This window comes from Triticum urartu, chromosome 7A, assembly GCF_056163025.1.
Source record: "Triticum urartu cultivar PI428250 chromosome 7A, HENAU_Tu73, whole genome shotgun sequence".
Lineage (NCBI taxonomy): Eukaryota > Viridiplantae > Streptophyta > Magnoliopsida > Poales > Poaceae > Triticum > Triticum urartu.
In genome coordinates, this window is record NC_141879.1 from 19,693,898 (window position 1) to 19,715,521 (window position 21,624).

General features: G+C 44.9%; 1 protein-coding gene and 1 pseudogene across 2 annotated transcripts; one reads left to right on the forward strand and one right to left on the reverse strand.

Moving 5' to 3' along the window:
- Positions 1-4,690: 4,690 nt before the first annotated feature.
- LOC147957070 (ent-kaurenoic acid oxidase 1) lies at positions 4,691-9,147 on the forward strand. The gene is made up of 7 exons (XM_087531634.1): positions 4,691-5,047; positions 7,075-7,810; positions 7,928-8,017; positions 8,163-8,241; positions 8,370-8,476; positions 8,572-8,693; positions 8,808-9,147. The coding sequence occupies exons 1-7, from the start codon at positions 4,809-4,811 to the stop codon at positions 8,908-8,910; spliced, it is 1,476 nt and encodes a 491-aa protein (XP_087387760.1). The 5' UTR covers positions 4,691-4,808; the 3' UTR covers positions 8,911-9,147.
- Positions 9,148-9,269: 122 nt separating this feature from the next.
- LOC147957071 (mitogen-activated protein kinase 4-like) lies at positions 9,270-12,570 on the reverse strand (annotated as a pseudogene). Its single transcript, XR_015609681.1, has 3 exons — positions 12,317-12,570; positions 11,501-11,935; positions 9,270-10,769 (listed from the first exon to the last, which is right to left on the reverse strand). The product of XR_015609681.1 is annotated as a mitogen-activated protein kinase 4-like (transcript).
- Positions 12,571-21,624: the final 9,054 nt, after the last annotated feature.

Sequence of the window (21,624 nt, forward strand, 5' to 3'; positions counted from 1 at the left end):
ATTTCCCTTCCTCACCGATTGTTATCCCCCCTTTTTAGGGATCTTGATCTTATCCCTTCGGGATATGATCTTATTCCTTCTAAGGGGGATCTTGGTGCGCCTTGACCAGGGGTGTGGGGCCTTGACCCCACTACCCACGTTCATGTGGGTCCCCCCATGCAGGTGGGCCCCACCCCGGAACCTTCTAGAACCTTTCCGGTACAATACCGAAAAATCGCGAACATTTTCCTGTGGCCAAAATAGGACTTCTCATATATAAATCTTTACCTCCGGACCATTCCGGAACTCCTCGTGACGTCCGAGATCTCATTCTGGACTCCAAACAACATTCGGTAACTGCACACTAATTCCCATAACAACTCTAGCATCACCGAACCTTAAGTGTGTAGACCCTACGGGTTCGGGAACCATGCAGACATGACCGAGACGTTTTCCGGCCAATAACCAACAGCGGGATCTGGATACCCATGTTGGCTCCCACATGTTCCATGATGATCTCATCGGATGAACCACGATGTCGGGGATTCAATCAATCCCGTATACAATTCCCTTTGTCAATCGGTATGTTACTTGCCCGAGATTCGATCGTCGGTATCCCAATACCTCGTTCAATCTCGTTACCGGCAAGTCACTTTACTCATTCTGTAACGCATGATCCCATGGCTAACTCCTTAGTCACATTGAGCTCATTATGATGATGCATTACCGAGTGGGCCCAGAGATACCTCTCCGTCATACGGAGTGACAAATCCTAGTCTCGATTCGTGCCAACCCAACAGACACTTTTGGAGATACCTGTAGTGCACCTTTATAGCCACCCAGTTACATTGTGACGTTTGGTACACCCAAAGCATTTCTATGGTATCTAGGAGTTGCACAATCTCATGGTCTAAGGAAATGATACTTGACATTAGAAAATCTCTTAGCAAACGAACTACACGATCTTGTGCTATGCTCAGGATTGGGTCTTGTCCATCTCATCATTCTTCTAATGATGTGATCCCGTTATCAATGACATCCAATGTCCATGGTCAGGGAACCATAACCATCTATTGATCAGCGAGCTAGTCAACTAGAGGCTTACTAGGGACATGTTGTGGTCTATGTATTCACACATGTATTACGGTTTCCAGTTAATACAATTATAGCATGAACAATACACAATTATCATGAACAAGGAAATACAATAATAACCATTTTATTATTGCCTCTAGGGCATATTTCCAACAACTTTGTCATTCGGATTTTCCAAGTCATACTCAAGGTGATGTTCTCACCAAGGGTATTTGTTTGTACTTTCTTGATGGTTGAAACTTTTGTATAGTGTCAACAAAATATAATATCATCACCATTGTATCAATTAAGTTGCACTTTACAAAACACTTATAAAAAAAGTGTCTTGTGTAGTGCTCAAAAGCGTCACAACAGCGACGAGATGAAATTGAAGTTTCTCTGGTCTCCCTATTGACATATAAATAGAAACATATTAAGTTTTGTGCTATAATCATGTAATATTCATATACAACCATATTTAGTGTTACAATTATAATAATCTAAGTTCATACCTAGGAGAGCAAAACTACGATATGTGCCTCACCAAGGGGAAATTCCAATAGAGTTATAGATATCAAAGGCTCCCCAAGGAAGACTCAGACCCATGTACAATTGATTCTTTATAGTATAACTTAAATAGGACCCCTATTTGTAAAACACAACATAATTTTTTGTCTAAGAAAAAGTATTGCAGGCACTTGAGAAATACAAGTGTCAAAACAACCAATTGGTTTCTGTATGCTGCCATGCTCTTGATGGAATAAGAACCTAACAAATGTTATAAGTACCTCATATATGACCCAGATAACCACAAAGCTTAGATTCTAGACTGAGAGTTTGATTTAATGGAATTAGAGTAAAATCCTAGGGCCTGCTGTAAACCATGAGGTATTTTAATGGATTTCTTTCGTTTTTTATCATCAGAAAAATCCAGGGAAGATAAGAATGAAACATACAAGCATGAATCCTAAAATATTAGAGTACCATATATAAGATCTAACCATCATAACAACATTTATATAGTAATTCAAGCATCCGTCACAATATTTAGGTCAAATGGACATATATAAGGGCATTCTATAATATCTTATAAACAAATTCTAATCACATATGATTATAAACATAGCAACATGTTATACACATGAACATATGTACTATTTATATGGCAATTCAAAACAAAGCAACATGCTTGAGAAAGTGCAAAAGGAGCTCACCAATGTGGCCGTAATCATGATGCAAAGTGTTTCGGTACCATTGTCGGTCTATGACCGTGCACATCTGGGTGGGAGATCCGACAACACGGTAGGTGCATCGATGACGGTAGGTGCATCAATGACGGTCATAACCGCGCGATAGGGGGTGCTGGTGGCACTAGGGGACACCCAATGGGGGAATGACTCTGGTGGTCTTTGATAGTCATGACCTACTCATGGTTCCGGCCGAACGGGCCCTTTCGGTCTGTGAAGGTCAAGGAACGTCGCTGATGTTGTAATAAGTTTGCAATTTCCTTTTTGAATAGTGAACACCATTAATTAGCAAAGCTTGTACCACAAAACACCACATCTTTGATCCATATGTAAGGAAATCTTTTCACATAAATTAACATCATGATCCGTCTTGACAGCGCATGATACATTCTTACTTTGATATACACCCACCAGGCTTATAGAAAAATAAGACATGATGATCACAGACAGTAAATCATGGATGGATGTGTGTCTCAAGGGATCTCCTATTTTTCCGGCTCGAGATAGCAATGGAATTTCAATAGTTGACCTTGACCACCATTCCCTAGCTACACTCTAAAAGGCACATATGCTGCACGATCTCCTGGCTTACTTGAACTTGTATGAATATTTTCCATGTGAACAAAGGCTACGCCTGACAACACATTACACATGCTACACCAACAATCTTTTCACACCTCAACTTTTCACGCATGCACCCTGGTTGATGTGTGTCAAATCATATCTGATCTGATCTAGCCACTACTGGTATAGCTCTACTGATGTCTATCAAAAAAAAAAGTTCGCCCGTGTGTGCAACTAATAAAATTGCGATAAAACAAAAATGGTGTACATAACCTATGTAGAGTCTTGATGATCAAAAGGGAGATGCAGAGCGATCAATGTCTTCCACTATGCTGCTACTAGAAAAGACAAATTCAGCCGGTGGATCCAAATTAACCAACTTTGCTGTGCTCCAAGAACGAAAGAACAAAAGCAGTAGGCGCCATGCAGCATGATCACACTGCACGCACCGTCGACCAAGAAACGTACGCTCCGCTCCAAGGACGGTTCATGTCCAGCTGTGGCTAATTGACATTACTGCTGTCCTCTCTCCTACACACGCAAGTAGTATAACTTAATTTAGAAGTAATCGATTGGAATTAAACAGAAATTTAGAAAAGAAGTTAAGCAAAAAAAAACAAGAACAAAACGTTTCATGGAGAGAGGATCAAGCGGGCGTCTGAAAACCTAGCCCCCCACCCCCCATCTACTCCCCCTCTCGCCGCCGGCAGGGCACGTCTCCGGGCAAAGCCCGTGCGGCGCCGACAGTGACAGAGAGGTCCTGATCTGCAGGCAGCATGCTTGTGGAGGTGTTGGAGGGTTGCGGTGGGATGATGAAGGAGATGTGTGCTTAGGTGGTTGTCATTATCACACGGTGCTCGATGGCGGCATTGGTGATCCAACGTGACAGTCTTCAACGGCACCCCGTCCTGGTTAGGTCACCGAAGAAGAAGGGGTTGTGATCCAGGACGGCGGCGAGCTTGGCATCAAACCCAAACCTGTCGTGAAGCGGCATGGATGATTCTCTTCAGGTTTTATTTGAGGAGTCTTCGAGTTTGGTTTGGGGCGGCGAGGCGGCAGCGTTGTTCTAGTGTAGAAATAATATTCTCCCTGCTCCTTCCATGTTCCATTGGTGTGCTTATCACCGGCGGAGGGTGTATCAGGCAGGTATTCTGAGATCCGGCCGGTTTAGGTTTCCGGTGGATCCGTTTGGATTCAACCGGCTATTGTGGTCTTCGGAGTTTCTACAGACCTTTATATTGGTGTTTGCTTCTCTAGGGCGACAATTTGCTTCGCAAATCACAGTCAACGACTTCTCCTGGTCTGCATCGATGACTTTTCAGACGCTGCTCCTATAAGCTCATGGGATTAAAAAAGTTTGCTCCGCCAAGGAAGAGGCCCAGAGGCGGCATTGAGCTCCGCCATGCACCGTCGGTTTATCGATGCAGGAGTAAGAGGACTTCAGCACCTCAAGGATTTGAATGTAATTTTATTTTCTGCATTGTTTTGATGTGTTTGTAAGGACTAAGGACACGTGATGCTTTATAAATGGCCTTAGGCCTTTTGAAAAAATGAAACAAAGATTTAGTAGGGCTAAGAAAATCAGGGAGGTTTAATGGCAGGAGGAAATACATTACATCTGTATATATCCATGCATAATAACGGTGAAAAAGAAAGTAATTACTCCGGTATAGATAATAGGATATTGATTACCACTGCATGCTAAAAAAAGATTAGCACTGACAGCAAAGAGAAGCGCACGAAAAATGGAAAGTGTTGGATTATTTTAACCACGTGCACACGCGATCAGCGCCGGCCGCCTATAAATACCAGGCGTCAGTCCTCGCAGCGTCAGTACAAGAACTACAGGAGGCGCTAGCAAGCTCTCACACAACACAGATATCACGCGTGCTGTACCACCGCCGGTTGGTTCGTTCGCCGGCGACGGCCGTGCGTTGATCAGCGATGGGGGAGGTGGCGTGGGTGGCGCTGGCGGGGGTTCTGGTGCCGCTGGCCGCGGTGGCGCTGGACGCCGCGGTGCGGGCGGCGCACGCGTGGTACTGGACGGCGTCGCTGGGCGCCGGGCGGCGCGGCAGGCTGCCGCCGGGCGACATGGGGTGGCCGCTCGTCGGCGGCATGTGGGCCTTCCTCCGCGCCTTCAAGTCCGGCCGGCCGGACTCCTTCATCGACTCCTTCGCCCGACGGTGAGTCAGTTACTCCCTTTTCCTTTCCTTTCCCAGCAATGTCCACGCTCCCTCACCCCCCTCCCACGTCCAATGCGTGCCCATTGCTGCGGGCCGGGCTCGGTCCTTGGGCCTGGGCTTCGGCCCTCCGCCGAGGGTACCAAGCTCGCCGTGCTGCCACGTGTCGTAACCGGACAGCAAGCACTAGTTTTTTTTTCATTTTGTTTCTGGTTTGAACTTTTTGATTGGTGTCTTCTTGCAGTGCATCACACAAGTCTTAGCATGCAAGATACCCTCTCCTAGATTCCCTTTAATGATAATAATGATAATTAATAATAATAAAATAATAACCAATTCTTACTATTTATTTGTTATTTATGGGAATTTAAAAAGTTTGATTGGTCCTGGAAAGATAAGCCCAACCTTTCTTGCTTTGGGGATGTGTTTGTTTGTCTTCAGCAAAAATGCGCTTTGGAGGATCTGTTGTTGGTGAATGGATGGATCACATGAACTGCTTTGGGGGCATGCACACATCACAAGATGCTCCTCCTTTTGTGCATGTTCATACATACAAACATACACCTCCCTCTGTCTCATAATATAAGATGTTATTACGACCAATATGTGAGTTCTTTTTAAGGGAGTACGTATCAGTTCAGGCCGTGTTGGAAGGCAGCGCGGCAAAGATCCGTCGTCATCATCAACAACATCTATCACCTAGTAGCTAGCTAGCATCCTATCTTCTTCAGTCAGTGGGATGCCCTTTTCTTTTGCACCCATACCATCTTCTTGTTCTCACCTTCCCTCTTGGAAAAGTATATAGAATCCTGACTTGTCTTGTTCTGAATTCTGATGTGTCTGTTTCTGTAATCTAGTTCACAACTTGGCATCCATCTAGATTAGATTTAACCTGACCCATCCATCAGACGATGCTCTTCAGAGATGACCATCACCTGGGTGGCTTCAGGCATGCATCCAAAATCCCCTTTCAGTTTGCTTGGATGTTGCAATGTACTATGGTTCAGAACTGCAAATGAAGGATTTTGTCTGCAATTGCCGTCGATTTTGCAGCCTCACTTTCATAGTGTTGATGTATGCATGCTGGCTTGGCATCCACCCACTGTCCAGCAAAATATGCACCATTGTCCGCTCTTTGGAGCAGATGTCCCTTCACAAATCTCTGGTGCCACTTTCTTAACTGTGCCAGATTGCTTGCTGATTTCCTTTTTTCTTGTCATCTAGCAGTGATCGAACAAATCCGGTCGGCATTCATGGCCAGGGCTTCTAAATTTAGTCCGGTCTATATAAAAGAATGTGGATGCATATTATTCTCTGATAGAAACAGTAATTTGGTTCTTGAGTGCAGGCCTGAAAAGGGAAATCGGTGACTGCTTCTTTCTGCCTACATACCTATCTTGCTGCCATTTAGAAATATCAATATTCTTCAGCATTGATGCTCTCTGCTTATACTTTCTTTTTTTGTGATAATAAAGAGTATGTATAAAAGGATGATTTGACACTGGAAAAGTAGTTTCTGCACCCATGGCTTCCAGCAAAATATCGGCAGCAGATTCCTTCCATGGCACAGATGTCTGTCGCTACTTTTTATTAAACTGTACCTGATGTTGATATGCCTTGCTTTCTGATATTTTGTTTTGTCATCTACTGTTAGTAGAACAAATTTGGTCGGCATCAGACATTGTAGTGAACAAACAATTGTAGTAAGTATATTCTGCTGCAGGCAGTAATTCTATTCCATAGAGCAGGCCAGGATAAAATAAGTGATCTAGTGATTGCATTCTACATTTTCTTCTTCAGACAGAGACAGGCACTTTGATGATTGCATTCTTCAGAGATTGATTCTCTCTGTTTATTTTACCTTTTGCAACAAAGCGAATCAAAATATGATTTATTACCAAAGCAGAAAAAAAAATTGTGTTGACGAAATTAATGGAGATGGTGACAAGAATCCATGGCAGGACTGATTTTTTCTTTTTCTGTACTTGTGTGAACAATGGCACTGAGCTGAATCTGCATTTCCATGTCAGGTTCGGGCGGGCGGGGCTGTACAGGGCGTTCATGTTCAGCAGCCCGACGATCATGGTGACCACGCCGGACGCGTGCAAGCAGGTGCTCATGGACGACGACACCTTCGTCACCGGCTGGCCCAAGGCCACCGTCGCGCTCATCGGGCCCAAGTCCTTCATCAGCATGGGCTACGACGAGCACCGCCGGCTGCGCAAGCTCACCGCGGCGCCCATCAACGGCTTCGACGCGCTCACCTCCTACCTGGCCTTCATCGACCACACCGTGGTCACCACGCTCCGGGGCTGGTCCGAGCGGGGCGACGACTTCGAGTTCCTCACGGAGCTGCGCCGGATGACGTTCCGGATCATCGTGCAGATCTTCATGGGCGGCGCCGACGAGCGCACGGCGGCCGAGCTGGAGAGCACCTACACGGAGCTCAACTACGGCATGCGCGCCATGGCCATCGACCTGCCGGGGTTCGCCTACCACAAGGCCATCCGCGCGCGCCGCAGGCTGGTGGCGGCGCTGCAGCGCGTGCTGGACGAGCGCCGGGCCAGGGGGGCGAAGACCGCCGGGGTGGACATGATGGACCGGCTGATCGCCGCGGAGGACGAGGGCGGGCGGCGGCTGCAGGACGACGAGATCATCGACGTGCTCGTCATGTACCTCAACGCCGGCCACGAGTCCTCCGGCCACATCACCATGTGGACCACCGTCTTCCTGCAGGAGAACCCCGAAATCCTCGCCAAGGCCAAGGTGTGCCTATACTGCAACTCTGCGAGATCGGCATGGCTGCAAAGCTCTCTTTATTGATCTGCGCATGCATGGTGATGATCGAGGCTGACGAATCTTGTTGTTGTTGTTGTTGTCCAGGCGGAGCAGGAGGCGATCATGAGGAGCATTCCCCCGGGACAGAAGGGGCTCACCCTCAGGGACTTCAGGAAGATGGAGTACCTCTCACAGGTACTACAACATTTCTCTGAATACTTTGCTTTGAAACTCATTACATTCATTCAGATTCAGTCATGTCTGAACAATGCCCCTGTGCTATCTGAAATCAACCAACTAGTAGTAACAAATGTGATCACCCTCTGAAACACAATGACAGGTGGTCGACGAGACGCTCCGGTTCGTCAACATCTCCTTCGTGTCGTTCCGCCAGGCGACCCGCGACGTCTCCGTCAACGGTGCGCTCTACTATATAGATCAATCCACCATCATACACACACCCTGTGTTCATCCTCAATGCATCATAGTATTTGAGTTTCATGGTCGTCTGAACCTCTCTGTAACCTGACATGAACAAAATCCTCAGGTTATCTGATACCCAAGGGGTGGAAGGTTCAGCTGTGGTACAGGAGCGTGCACATGGACCCTCAGGTGTACCCTGACCCCAAGAAGTTCGACCCTTCAAGATGGGAGGTTGGTGACAGACATTCTTCAGCACTCAACTTCTGAACGAAATCTGCATTTCCTCACAGTTTGAAGTGATTGTTATCTTTCCTCCTTATTCTCAGGGCCCGCCGCCGAGGGCCGGGACGTTCCTTCCGTTCGGGCTCGGCACGAGGCTGTGCCCAGGCAACGATCTCGCCAAGCTCGAGATCTCTGTCTTCCTCCACCATTTCCTCCTTGGCTACAAGTAAACTTCCAGTTCACCTCTGTTGACTGTCTCTGCAACATTGCCATCAATGTCATGCAACATCTGCGGCCAACGGTGACTGTGTGGTAACACTGACTTTGCATCTGAATGCAGGCTGACAAGGAAAAATCCAAACTGCCGGGTGAGGTACCTGCCGCACCCCCGGCCGGTGGACAACTGCCTGGCCAGGATCACCAGAGTCTCCACCTCCCATTGACGATGATGAAAACAGAGAATCCAAAACCCTAGACGGCGTCACCCGGAAACACCAAATTTAGGAGAACTCATTTGTCCAAATAAATAAAAGAAATAAATCGTGAGGGGCTGTTGCCGCAGATGAGTTACAGTTGTCGTCATTCCTTGTTTTTAGCTCTATCCTAGGACTCAAAAATGTTATGCTGAAAAAGACATTTGTGTCAAAACAGAAATATCAATAGTGTTGACGCCGAATTAATTTGCGCTGAAACCTTAGGTGATTCTGCATGCTGAGTGGTTGTTACCAAGCGCAACTATTATTCGATTAACTAAAACATAGTACCATATAAATACTCGAGAAGGCGAGAATCCGAGCATGGAAGGAAGAAATAAATGGATATACTTGTGAGCACCGATGCCTCACCATCACCTGGATGGCACTGATAAGCAACTTAAAAGAGAACAAAATCTAAAAAGACAGAGAGCTTGCAAGAGAAAAAAAAGTTTTAACAGTGGTTTGTCATGAGCATTGATGCCTCAGCATCAGCTGCAACATTATTAAGGCAAAGTCATATGTCCTGCATGTATTCTTTGCAAACAAAAATAAAATAGTTATCTACAAATGGGGAAAAGACGGTGAGATGTGCAAACTAGATGCGACTGACGTGGCTTTAGCCTTTAGGACATGTACATTCATCGACAACCTAAACGGTGTCGCCAATTTTAGGAGAATTTGTTCTGTGAGAACAGAATAAAAATGATAATAAATTACGAGATGTCATTGTCGTTGATTAATCACCATCATTTCTTGTTTTTTGTTCCATCCTAGGGCTGAGAACATGCTAAATTTTGGGTTATGTGAAAAGGATCTTTGCATCGAGACAAAAATATTGATAGCAATTCAGAGGGAGTTGATGTCTATGATATCGACATGGATGAATATGTACCTTCATCTTCAGTTACAACAAAGAATAAATGGACAACAACTATTTACAAATATTATTCGAGGATCATAGCAATTATAACATAGGATATAAACTCCTTAATTATGAATATGGAAATATAATAATACAAATATTATTGCCTCTAGGACATATTTCCAACAATAATCACTATAAAGTTTATATAAAAATGAACAAGCGAAGACCTTGGTGTGGGCGTGTGGTAAATAGCTCTTCATATGTTCATTGATGCTTGTCACATATTCACCATCATGGTAGCCTCAAGGGTACTGGAGCATCTCCTGCCACATCATTTCTCGGATCATCTCCACACCGAGCTTTTCATCTATATCGAGATCGATGGGTGCCTGTGCAGGACAGCTTACGCTCGGATCATACAACCTAGACAAATAGGGGTGCTCCAGAGCCTCGGTGACACTGATCCTTTCGGAAGGATCAAAGACCAGCATCTTCTGCAACAGATCAATGGCAAGAGGGTGCGCTTGTGGGTACATTTTGGTGAGGGGAATCCCAGGGGTGTATGAAAGGGAGTTGACGTAATTGCGAGATCTTGGTTTATCAATGAACTCAAGGTCAGCATCGTTCATGGTGCCAAGAACATTGACTATAAGCTGAAGCTGATTTAGGCTGTTGGTTCCAGGAAAGATTGGCTTGCGGCCAAGAAGCTCAGCAAAGATGCAGCCAACTGACCACACATCTATGGAGGTGCCATAGTTGTCGCTAGAGAGCAGCAGCTCTGGAGCTCTATACCATCGGGTGACAACATATTCAGTCAAACACTGACCTTCAGTGTTACTTGTTCGGGCAAGACCAAAGTCACAAATCTTCAGGTCACAGTTTCCATTAACTAGAAGGTTGAGTGCTTCAGGTCTCTATGGAGTATCCCAGTTGAATGAAGATACTTCAGGCCTCGGAGCAGCTACAATCAACAAAAGGCAGCATCTTAGAATATTGATAGATTGATAAATACTAAAGAGATCGTAAATGGCCGAAAAAAAGTTCAAAGATATCATTGTAACAAATGAAAGTACTAATTTATAAGACAAGTCTATCAAGTAAGTCTTCGTCAAGATGCTAATGTCTAGTGCATACATAGCTTTCCTTGCATCATTTATACAAAGGCCTAAGCACACAAGCGCCATCTGGGAGCAGCTATAGAAACTACTACAGTACTACCACACATATTGAAATTGACCAGTGCTTCTTCGAGAAGCCGATCAATCTTTAGTAACTTGACAACTTTACATGGACCATGAACTAACTACAAATTGGCATCGAACTATAAAAACAGTATGTTGTCATACAAGAACCTTTTCTGCAACAATCAAAAATCATAACTCGATTAAACATGATCTCACCAATATATGTCCGAGTTAAATAATTAGGCATAGCTTATTAGCTTAGATGAAAGCTGTAGAAATTATCAGCCCTACTCTGATCTGTATCGGTAGAAAGAATAGCCATTGGCATTACATCTGGATAACTCATGAGATTGACTATGTTTAGCAAAGCAAACCCGTACGCGTTACTTCCGGATAGAGCATGAGGTATGAATGAACTAACTTATGATAAAATGGTGAATTGATGAAATATTACTGAACATGTGTGAAGCAAAAGAAAGAATGAAAAATAGAGGTGACAGATGCATACCTGAAAAAGGAAATATTGGCAGTGCTCAGTCATAAGCGTTTGAGATGAGTTGATGATCCGATCCAGATCCGTGTCCATCAGTTCGGACACCAAGTAGACATCTTTGAAGCTCCTCCTATGTATTGGCATCATTATATCCTTCAAAGCAATGACATTCTCATGACGCAAGTGTCGAAGGAGCTTCATCTCCCGCAGCGTTCTCAACGCATCCACGCGGTTGTCAAAGACATTGTTTATCTTTTTTATGGCAACCATCTCGTTCGTATTCTTGTTCATCGATGAGCAAACTATCCCGTAAGACCCTCTTCCGATGTGCTCGATCGGCACGTACTTTGTGTCGATCTCAAACATCGTTTGCCACATCATGTAGCAATGCTTGACATGGCTTCCCTTGCCATTCTGATGACGATGTACCATCTTCGCCATTTTCTTTTTCTACCGAGAAAAAGGAAAAAGATAGAGTTACCATTCCATAATTGATAATAATAGAAGCATAGCCAAAAAAAAAGTGTTTGCAAGTTTATTATTAAGCCTTGGCCAATTAATGTTGCTAGGTCTTGTGAGCTTGACGTTTTCCATGGTATTCAAATCTCTGTTTCCATCCCGGAGTTTTGTCATTACCCTAGTATAGTGTGTAATATTTTTTTGACAGATCTCTGTTTTCAACCTAGAACTTTATCCTCGCCCTAACCTTATAAGTGTGTAATACTGAATTTGGTGACAAAAGAAAGCTCTTGTTATGCCTCACAAAAGTACAAGAAAAAAATGAAGGAGAAGGATCACTCCCTGTGCTTCCAAGGGGGATCGATCACTCACCTCAGAACAAAGCAGCTGATGTGAACCGGCCATGACGCAGTACCAGCACTGCAATTGAGCAGACGGAGTGGGAATTGGGAGGAAGAACACGTGGCGGCCTGAGGAGAGGAGGACCTCCCCGATCGAGCAGCTCATATATATAGGAGCGCCGCTGTTGATGCTTCCCGGCAACGCCTCGCGCGTGCGACAGCTCGTGATCGATCGATTGGGCAGGCGTGCATGGACGGCGTGGGACGGTTTTCATGAGGACGCGTAGATGAAAACGTACTCATGAAAACGGCTGGGCTGCTTTTCATGTGTGACGCCAGGGTCTTGGTATCATGGTAGCGGTTGGGCTGCTTTTCTTGTGTGACGCCAGGGTCTTGGTTCCGTCGTGTGAGTGTGATGCCAGTTTGGCGAATTGTATAACCGCATAAAGTATTCGCCGGCTTGACACCCGTAAGATTAGTTTCACATGGTGATCTGGCAGATTAGTATGATCATCTGATTAGATCATGGCTAATACTTCATACTCCTTCGTTCCTAAATATTTGTCTTTTTAAAAATTTCAAATGGACTACCACATACGAATGTACATAGACATATTTTAAAGTGTAGATTCACTAATTTTTCTCCGTATGTAGTCACTTGTTAAAATCTTTAGAAAGATAAATATTTAGTAACAGAAGGAATATATTCCAAAGTATAAGATGAATTGGTTTCACATTTCTCTCTCTCTCGGCCATCATCCCAACACAGGAATAAATATGTTCCATACCTACCTACCTACTAGTACTAGTAGATCAGATCGATCGAGTGCAAGTCCAAATTGAACAAGAACCTCGGGCCTCCTCAGTCACTTTCACACGAGGGAAAGCACGGCCTCATCTCCTCGTCATTGTCTAAGTCCCAAGTTACAAGTCATACGCGTATCCCACACACGGTCAGATGGCGTCTCTTATATATATATAGACATGGAGGCATTGTGGGAAGAAGAAGCTCTCTCATAGGAAAAGTACTTCCTCCGTCTCATAATATAAGACGTTTTTTGACTCTAATAAAATGTCAAAATACGTCTTAAATTATGGGACGGAGGGAGTAGTATTTATTATCTACCTACATACAGCTTTAGTACTATCTCCGTCTCGATGAATAAGTCATTCGCGTAGTTCTAGATCAACGATTTAACTATCTAAATATGTATTATATGTGACAAAAAATATATATTTAGAAACTACATCCGTGTAGAAATCTAGTGATATATTTTTCATGACATATAACACATATTTAATTTCTCAAATGAATTACGTGAATGACTTATTTACCTAGACGGAGGTAGTATTAGTTATCAACCGCAAACACTTGGTTACTTGTGTAGCACCAATGGATGGACAGATCAGAAGCAGCTGCTGATTTCCTTTTCTTTCTTGTCATCTACGTAGTGATCGAACAAATCTGGTCAGCATTAGTGGCCAGGCCTGCTATTAAATTTAATCCGTTCTATATAAAAAAATGTGGTGGCATATTCTCTGATAGAAACTGTAATTCGGTTCTTGAGTGCAGGCCTGAAAAAGGAAATCGGCAGCTGCTTCTTTCTGCGTGCATATCAATCATTAGCTACGGCTGACGAGGGTAGCGGTTGGGCTGCTTTTCATGTGTGACGCCAGGGTCTTGGTTCCGCCTTATGATGCCAGTTGGGCGAATTGCATAAAGTATCCGCGGGCTTGACACCTGTCAGATTAGTTTGAGATGGTGATTTGGCAGATTAGTATGATCATCTGATTAGAGCATGCCTAATACTTCATCTCTTCCAAAGTATAAGAGGATTAGTTTTTTCAAAAGTCAACATGTGTATTTTGACTGGTTTTCGGGAAAAATGTCAATACATACAATAGTAAATAGGCTTTGCTTTTTTTCCTATCACTAGTAGAAAAAGGGCCATTTGTCCCGGTTCGTAAGGGCCTTCTGTCCCGGTTTTGGAACCAGGACTAAAAGTTCGTTACTAATGCCCTTGGCCTTTAGTACTAGTTCTTACACGGACCGGGACAGATGGGCCTCCACGTGGCCGGTGCGGCGAGCCCAGGCAGGAGGCCCTTTGGTCCCGGTTGGTGGCATCAACCGGGACCAATAGGCATCCACGCGTCAGCTGTTCAGGGGCTGGATTTTTGTTTTTTTTCTGAAGGGGGGGGGGGGTTTGTATGGTTAATTAAGGTGTTTCATATATTGTGTTAGGTAGCTAATTAATTAATAGAGAGAAGTGTCCTCTCTTATCTCCGTGTTTGGTCGACGCTACGTACTATACATATAGAGAGCACTCGACACGCTAGCTAGTAAGCAAAAATGAAGGAAACAGAAGATCCTCATGAACATATGCATACAGAGAGAAGGAAACAGAAGATCGTCATGAGCATATCGACCTCTCCTTCTCCGAGAGATTGGTCGAACAACAAGTTTTCGTATATCTATCCGGCGCTACTAGCTACATATATACAATATAAGATCTCTTACAATATAATCCCCTAATTATATATGAACACAGGGTCCACATAGTATTCTCTGTCTTTATCGATCACGTGGTCAAGAAAGAATGCCGCCAATTCCTCTTGAATTCCTCGCATGTGATCTAGTGCTAGGAGTTCATCCCGCATCCGAAACATCTAATTTGAAGAAGGGGGTCAATACATATATATAAATGAATGAAACTCAACACAAATGATGGTAAATAAAGTTAAATTCTGAATATTATTGCTTACACACTTCATATTGTTTTTTAGTGTAGCCCCGCTCACAGGTCGTGTGGCGGATGGACTCGCAAACGTAGTATCCACAGTAATTATTCCCGGCTTCCTGCCACAACCACTTTACAAGAAACAGAGGTCAATAAAACTGATAAGCAAGCATGCTAAAATGGTATTGATGAAACTAACACTTGAATCACTAGGAGATGCGCGGAACATGCTAGTAGTACTTACTTTCGGGTGTTTAAATTCCAGCTTCTTCGGCAGTCCCGGAGCTTTTAAGGTGAATTTTTTCCAAATCCTGCCAGACAAAGAAAACAATTATTTGATATCAGGAAGTGAACAAAGTTGCCGATATGGTGCGATAATGATCGATTTAACTTACTTCTCGAGAATTTCAGTCATGTCCTCCTTCTTGGGATCTTTTCGTCTCGAGTCTAAGACGGTTACTAGTCCCTGCTCGAGCTTAATCTCTAGGAGAATATAATGAAACATGCGCAAACATGCATAACTCATCAATTACATTACTATAACCTCGACTAATAAGGGAAACCGAACATGCACAAGAAATTAACACTCACTTGAATTTGTAAAGAAAGAGTATTATAATTTTGTTTTGATTTAATACCAACGATCATAGAAAGTTGGCCTTGATATCTTTTTTCTGAAATTCAACCGAATATGCATCTATGATATTTGGGTTAATGAACCCAATATCACCGATTTGTCTTTTCTTCAATTCGGCGATCTTCAACCTACATAATATAGTGAGGATAATTATAAATACATGCAATGAAAGAGTTGACCTATATATAGAGAGTTAATGACAGAAGTAGTACTTATAGACTAAGTGACCGTTAATTTATCGAGGGCCTTCTGATTGAAAAACTGGAAGAGCTCCTCAAATGGAACATTCAACAGATCCTTTCCAACGAGGTCATGCTCCTCTTTAACTCTCAGCGTCAAAGTATTCCTCCCCCCAGACTCTCTGCAGGTTTTCATGTACCAATCATGAAATCTTCGCATCATCGTTGTTAGACCTTTCATCTTTGACGAGAGGCTTCCCGTACTCGTATCTGTGTTCTTCCACCTCCAAGAATTCATAATGTATATCGTCGGGCAGGTAATCTTCAAGATTATTATAACCGGGCACCATCCTCGAATCGTTAGCGAAGATATCGCTAGACACCTTGAGCGGGGGGAACGATTGGTTCGCTTGTTCACCCAGCTGGGCAATTTTTTTCCCAGCTCGTCGTTCCGCTAACCTTTGTTCCGCTAACAGTTTTCAAGAGAAGGTCGTGTGTGATTGTTCATTGATTCAACACGGTTTATTTCTAAAAACTGTGTGCGTTGCCTGAGGTTATCGCCCACGGTATTTTCTCAATAACCGTTTGCAATAGTAAAACCCAATTAGCAGGCTAATTTTCCATCAGCAGACTAATTGCTCCATTATTAATAATCCATTTATTAATCTAATTGACATTCATAATAAGCACGTGATATATTTAATTTCCATATTAAGGAAGCAGGATTTCATAATTGAAATACATCAGAGTACAACATGATATAGCTTCAGCACTCAGCTACCCCATTATACAACTGCACCAGCATCAAGTTTCACATGCAACATGTAGAACCTTTCGAAATTAGCATCATAGACGGTATATAGACAGATGCATCTCATCTGGAAAATTGCTGAAGCGGAAGACGGATATTGAGCCTTCATTCATGTTGAAGATTTTTGCAACTTTAGGCCAGTGCCTGTGAATGATTGACCATCCGTCTTTCGTCCTCTTCAGGAACACTTCAATATTGAACCATGGGTGTTGTATGAAAACCTTCCTCGCCTCCTGACCATAGAGGTGGTTATCGGATGCAATTATACAACTAATTTGACACATAATATTATGTAATATAATACCTGAAAGGGCAAGGATCCAAGCATCACTAATGCCTCACGATGAGCAAGATGGTGCTCCTAATAATCTATTTTTTAATTAGAACTTACAAGAGAAAAAGGAAAGCATGCTACAGAAAAAGAAATAGAAAATTATTTACATGAGCATCTATGTCTCGCTTTAAGCTCCCACATTACTATGCCAAGGTCATATGGGTTGCGTGTATCTTTGGGAATGAAAAAAGTAAAAGAAAAAAAAGATGAAACTGAAAACCCTAACTCTATATCTCGTCATCGAGTCCACGAGAGAATTATCCTTGTTTGCTAAAAAAAATGACGAGGCGTCGTTGCCGTTTATGACCCAAAGCTGTCCTCCTCTCTTGTTTATTGTTCTGTCCTATGACTCTGAATTGCCTGAATACTAGGTTATGCAGAAGGAGACAGCTGCGTTGAGCCAAAAATATTGATAATGATTTGATACGTCGACACATGGTTGGTTTGGCACATAATTTGGCGGTTCTCTAGTTGGGTTATTCTACTGTTAAATAAATGATATTACTATACAAATATACCAAAAAAAGGCGACAATCCAAACAATTGAAAGAAACAGATATCCCTGCCGACGCTGATTGCTGCCTTGCCGTCAGCTTGTTTTCTAAATACAACTTGCAAGAGAAAAGAAAAACCGAAAGAAATAGGAGAATTTGCAAGAGAAAAAGTTCTCTCTTTTTTTTTTGCGATGAGCATCGATGCCTCACTTACTATCAGGTATGCCATTATTAAAGCAAAGTCATATGCATATATTGCGAGTACTTTCTAGAACAAAACAAAAAAATGCATTTTTCGAAACAGAAAAATGTGTAAGAAAAAGGAGTGAGATGTGCAATCTTTCACATGTGAGTGACGTGGCTTAGGACATGTACAGTCACCGATCACCTGATCAGGCAGGTCAACTGACACGTCAGCATCGTGGCAATGGTGGTGTGCAAAAGCTGGGATCCGGCTTGCCTGCTCCCTTTTCGTGCTCCCATTCGTGCTCCCACCTCATCCAACGGCTATCTTTTTTTTTCTTTCTAATCTAATCATCTCCCCCTGGTTTTAAGGGATGGGGCAAGTCTCGTCCCAAAAGCTGGACGTTTATCTGAGTTGCCACATGTCCTCTTTGTGAAATGCCCTTGTTTATGTATTGTGGTTTCGTTTTCTCAAGCCTAATGTTGAACATAGAGGTTGTATTGTTCAGTCTGAGACAACTGCCATCCCACCGCGTCGCCCTCTGGCGACTCGGGGGGCGAAACCCTACCGCCGCCACCTAGTACTCTCGTACTCCTGCCCGTCTCGCCGCCGCCAGTGGCGCCCGCCCGCGAAGCTCGGCTAGGATCCAGGGACGGCGGCGGCGGGGCGCATCTCCGGCTGACGCGACGCGACGTCGTTCGCTGCTCGGGGGCGTGAAGTGGTGTTGTCCGGGATCTGGCAGGCGGATGGGCCTGTGGACCAACGTCGATGCGCGGAGGGCGTGCTGGGCGCGTTCCCGACGCGTGGTGACGAGTCTCCTGGCTCCGCGCAAGAGCGAGGGCAACCGCGCGTGGCGCTGTTCCGGCTGCAGCGAAGGAAAGGTTGGGTTGTGGTGTGCTGAGCTGCGCGTCCCAGATCTGAGGCATTTCCTTTGCTCGATGGAGACGAGGCACCTGCAGGCTGCTAGGAGCAAAGCGGCCAGTTGGTTGGCTGGGTTGGGGATTGACCTCTTTGTCCGGCCGATTGCTGAGCAAAGCGACTTCCTACGGTTCCACGATGGCGTGGTCATCGAAAGGACTTTAGGAGGGTTCATCTCTCCTGATGGAGTTGATGACTTCAGCGGTGAGATACAAATTATGGACGGCGACTTGACGCAGAGGGATGGTGGTGTAGTGGCGGCTGTTGCCTCGAATGTAGCTGTTGGGATCGCGGAAAAGTGGTGGCGACAACACATGCGTGACTTCGATGGTGGTGCTGCGAGCACCCGGTCTTGAGCTCCAGGGCGAAAGCCTAGGTCAGACCCGAGTGGCTATACCTGGCATTGGCGATGTTTTTTTACGTCGTCACCTTGTTGAAGGCATTGCTTGGATATGCCCAGACTGATTTTTCAGGGTGAAAACCTAGATTCTGGCCTTTGGTTGGATCCCATGACGGCGGCGCTCGAGTGTCGCTCCTTTCCTGAAGGCGTTGCTGTTGAAGAACCTCGTCGTCTATGTGGCGTCATGAAATGATTGGTGCGGATATGGTTGTTGTTGTAGTTTCCCGATAGAAGATCTGGCCGCCTTGGGCTTTTTTTTCCCACGCTTACGCATAGCTTTGGTCTTATATGACTTTGCTAATCATTGGCATGTTTTTCTCGTGTGTGTGTGTGAGTTGGTGTCGCCTGTGTGTATCCTAGCTATGAAGAGGCCGGATGTGTGCTCATTGTGTTTTGTATCTTCTTGATGCTTCATTTTGAGCTAATAAAATCCAACCTTTGTCGAAAAAAAAAGTTTGTATTGTACTTTCTCCCTAAAGATAAACCCGTCTAATTTGTCATATATAGCAAGTGACTCACTCAATTGACACTATTTTCGCATGAAAATGAATTATATTAACAATCCTTAGAATAGTTATGCTTTAACGAAATATATTTCAGCTTTCCTACTCTGTTCCATTCGGCAAAAAAAAAGTGTTTCTCTAAAATAGAATCATGAAAAGGTCAAAGTTACCCTTTTTTTCCTACGTGGCCTTGCTTGCGTCCTCAGGGGGCATTCATTTAGGACGTCTAGCTTGGCTCCACAAAAAAGATGCAATCTGTCATCCCTTCGGAAGAACTACAATGTCGACTTCACGACACTACATAAATCATGTACAGAAATCGAGGTCACAAAAGGTCGCCTTAACGTGAAAAAAAAAACACGGCCTTTTTTTTTTACATTCCGTCTTGTTATATGTATTTTTGTTCCTCACCAAAGCAAAACAAGGGAAGACCCTACACAGTCTCAACTTGTTGACACGCCTAAATTAATTTTGCGCTTACAATTTGGTTACTTTTTTTTACAGAACCTTGTCAGAGGGCAGGGTGTTTCTGTGATTTCATTAAGAAGAAGGGAGTTGACACACTTTATATGGAAAACTAGGCCTAAAATCACACAAACTGCATGATTGATTAGAGGAGAACCAAGTCAAAATCCCAACGATGAATACAGATAACCTTTAACCAAAACTAAACTAGGCACCACCACCGTCGCACATCAATGACCGAGAGCCAAAAAAGACCTGGGGTATATATATCGACTTGCCGACACTAAGATCCCCAAAAACTAAAAGACTTGGTGACACTACATAAATCATGCACACACATCGAGCTCATAAAAAGTCGCCTTAACGTGGAAAAAATGGCCCTTCTTTTCACATCCTATCTTGCTATATTTGTTTTTGTTCCTTAAAACAAAACAAGGGAAGATCCTACACAACCATAACTTTTCGACACACCTAAATTAATTTTGCGCATACAATTCGGTTATTTAATTGGCGAATATATAATACCACTCGAGAAAGCGAGAATCAACTACAACTTGCAAGAGAAAGTTGTTCCAAAAAGGACAACTCACTGTCACCTGAAAATCATGGCAGCGTAGTCACATGTGCCGCTAGTGATTGAATAAAGTGATTACAAGCAACTTTAATGGGGTGATTCATTTCCTCCGTCGCCGTCTGTATGGGTTGATGTGGACACAAAAGGCGGTCCAACGCACCGACTCAAACGGACGCGCGTTCGATTGGTGTCTGTATGTCGATCCATTCCTGGCTCATTTTTGAGCCGGATTTGCGTCGGCGTGGGCACGAGACGGTCGCGCGAGCGCGCGTCTACTCCTCTTCCCGGGCCCGCCTGTCGGTGGCAGCCACCATAATTCCCCCCTCCCCATTTTTCCCAAAACCCTTCCGCCCGTGCGCGCGCTCCCGCCCCACACCCGCCATGGACGACGACCTTGACCTTGACCTCGACGCCGCCGCCGGCCTCGCCTCCCTCGCCTCGTCCGGCATGACGACCGCCCCCTTCGGCAAAGGCAACGCGCAAGACCACTGTCGCGCCCAAGCCAAAGAAGGCGTTGACGCCCAAACAACGGGTAAGGGAGTCGTCCAAGAGGAAGGGCCGGAGGCACGCCACGGACGCGAGGGATGAAGCCATCGTGACTGTCGCCGTCTCCGCCACCGCGCAGCAGGAGGTCACTAATGCCCGTGTCGCAGCGGCAACGAGGGAGGCGCTCTATATGCTAGGGTTAAACCCTTAGCCAGCACAGCCTCGTCAACGCCGCCATGGCCGCTGCGGCCATCACCGGCTCATCCGCGTTTCCTCGGATGGTGTTGCCCGACTCGCCCCGCGTGTCGGCTTGCACCCCGATGCCCGGCTTCCATGTGTATATACCCACAGGCCTCCCGCCTCTCCGGGGAGTGCTTGCCCGACGTGAGCGTGGTGGCGCTTTCCATGCCCGCGCCCGCGCCCATCGACCTCAACGCCACACCGGTGGCCGATGGCTCGTCATCGGGAGGCGCGAGGAAACACACGAGGCAAATGCCGGCCGACGTGCTACCGGACGCCCGTAACCTATTCGAGGGAATGCCGACCGCCGGCGACGAGGACTACATGCAGAACCTCATCTTCGAGGGCGGTGTGCCGGCCGCTGGCTACGGTCCCG

What these genes read in the sequence shown, in the direction of transcription:
- LOC147957070 (XM_087531634.1), top strand. Translation starts at nt 4,809, where the DNA reads ATGGGGGAGGTGGCGTGGGTGGCGCTGGCGGGGGTTCTGGTGCCGCTG. An exon ending in ATCGACTCCTTCGCCCGACG is followed by an intron (nt 5,048 to 7,074) that starts GTGAGTCAGTTA and finishes TTTCCATGTCAG; the next exon opens with GTTCGGGCGGGCGGGGCTGT. An exon ending in AAATCCTCGCCAAGGCCAAG is followed by an intron (nt 7,811 to 7,927) that starts GTGTGCCTATAC and finishes GTTGTTGTCCAG; the next exon opens with GCGGAGCAGGAGGCGATCAT.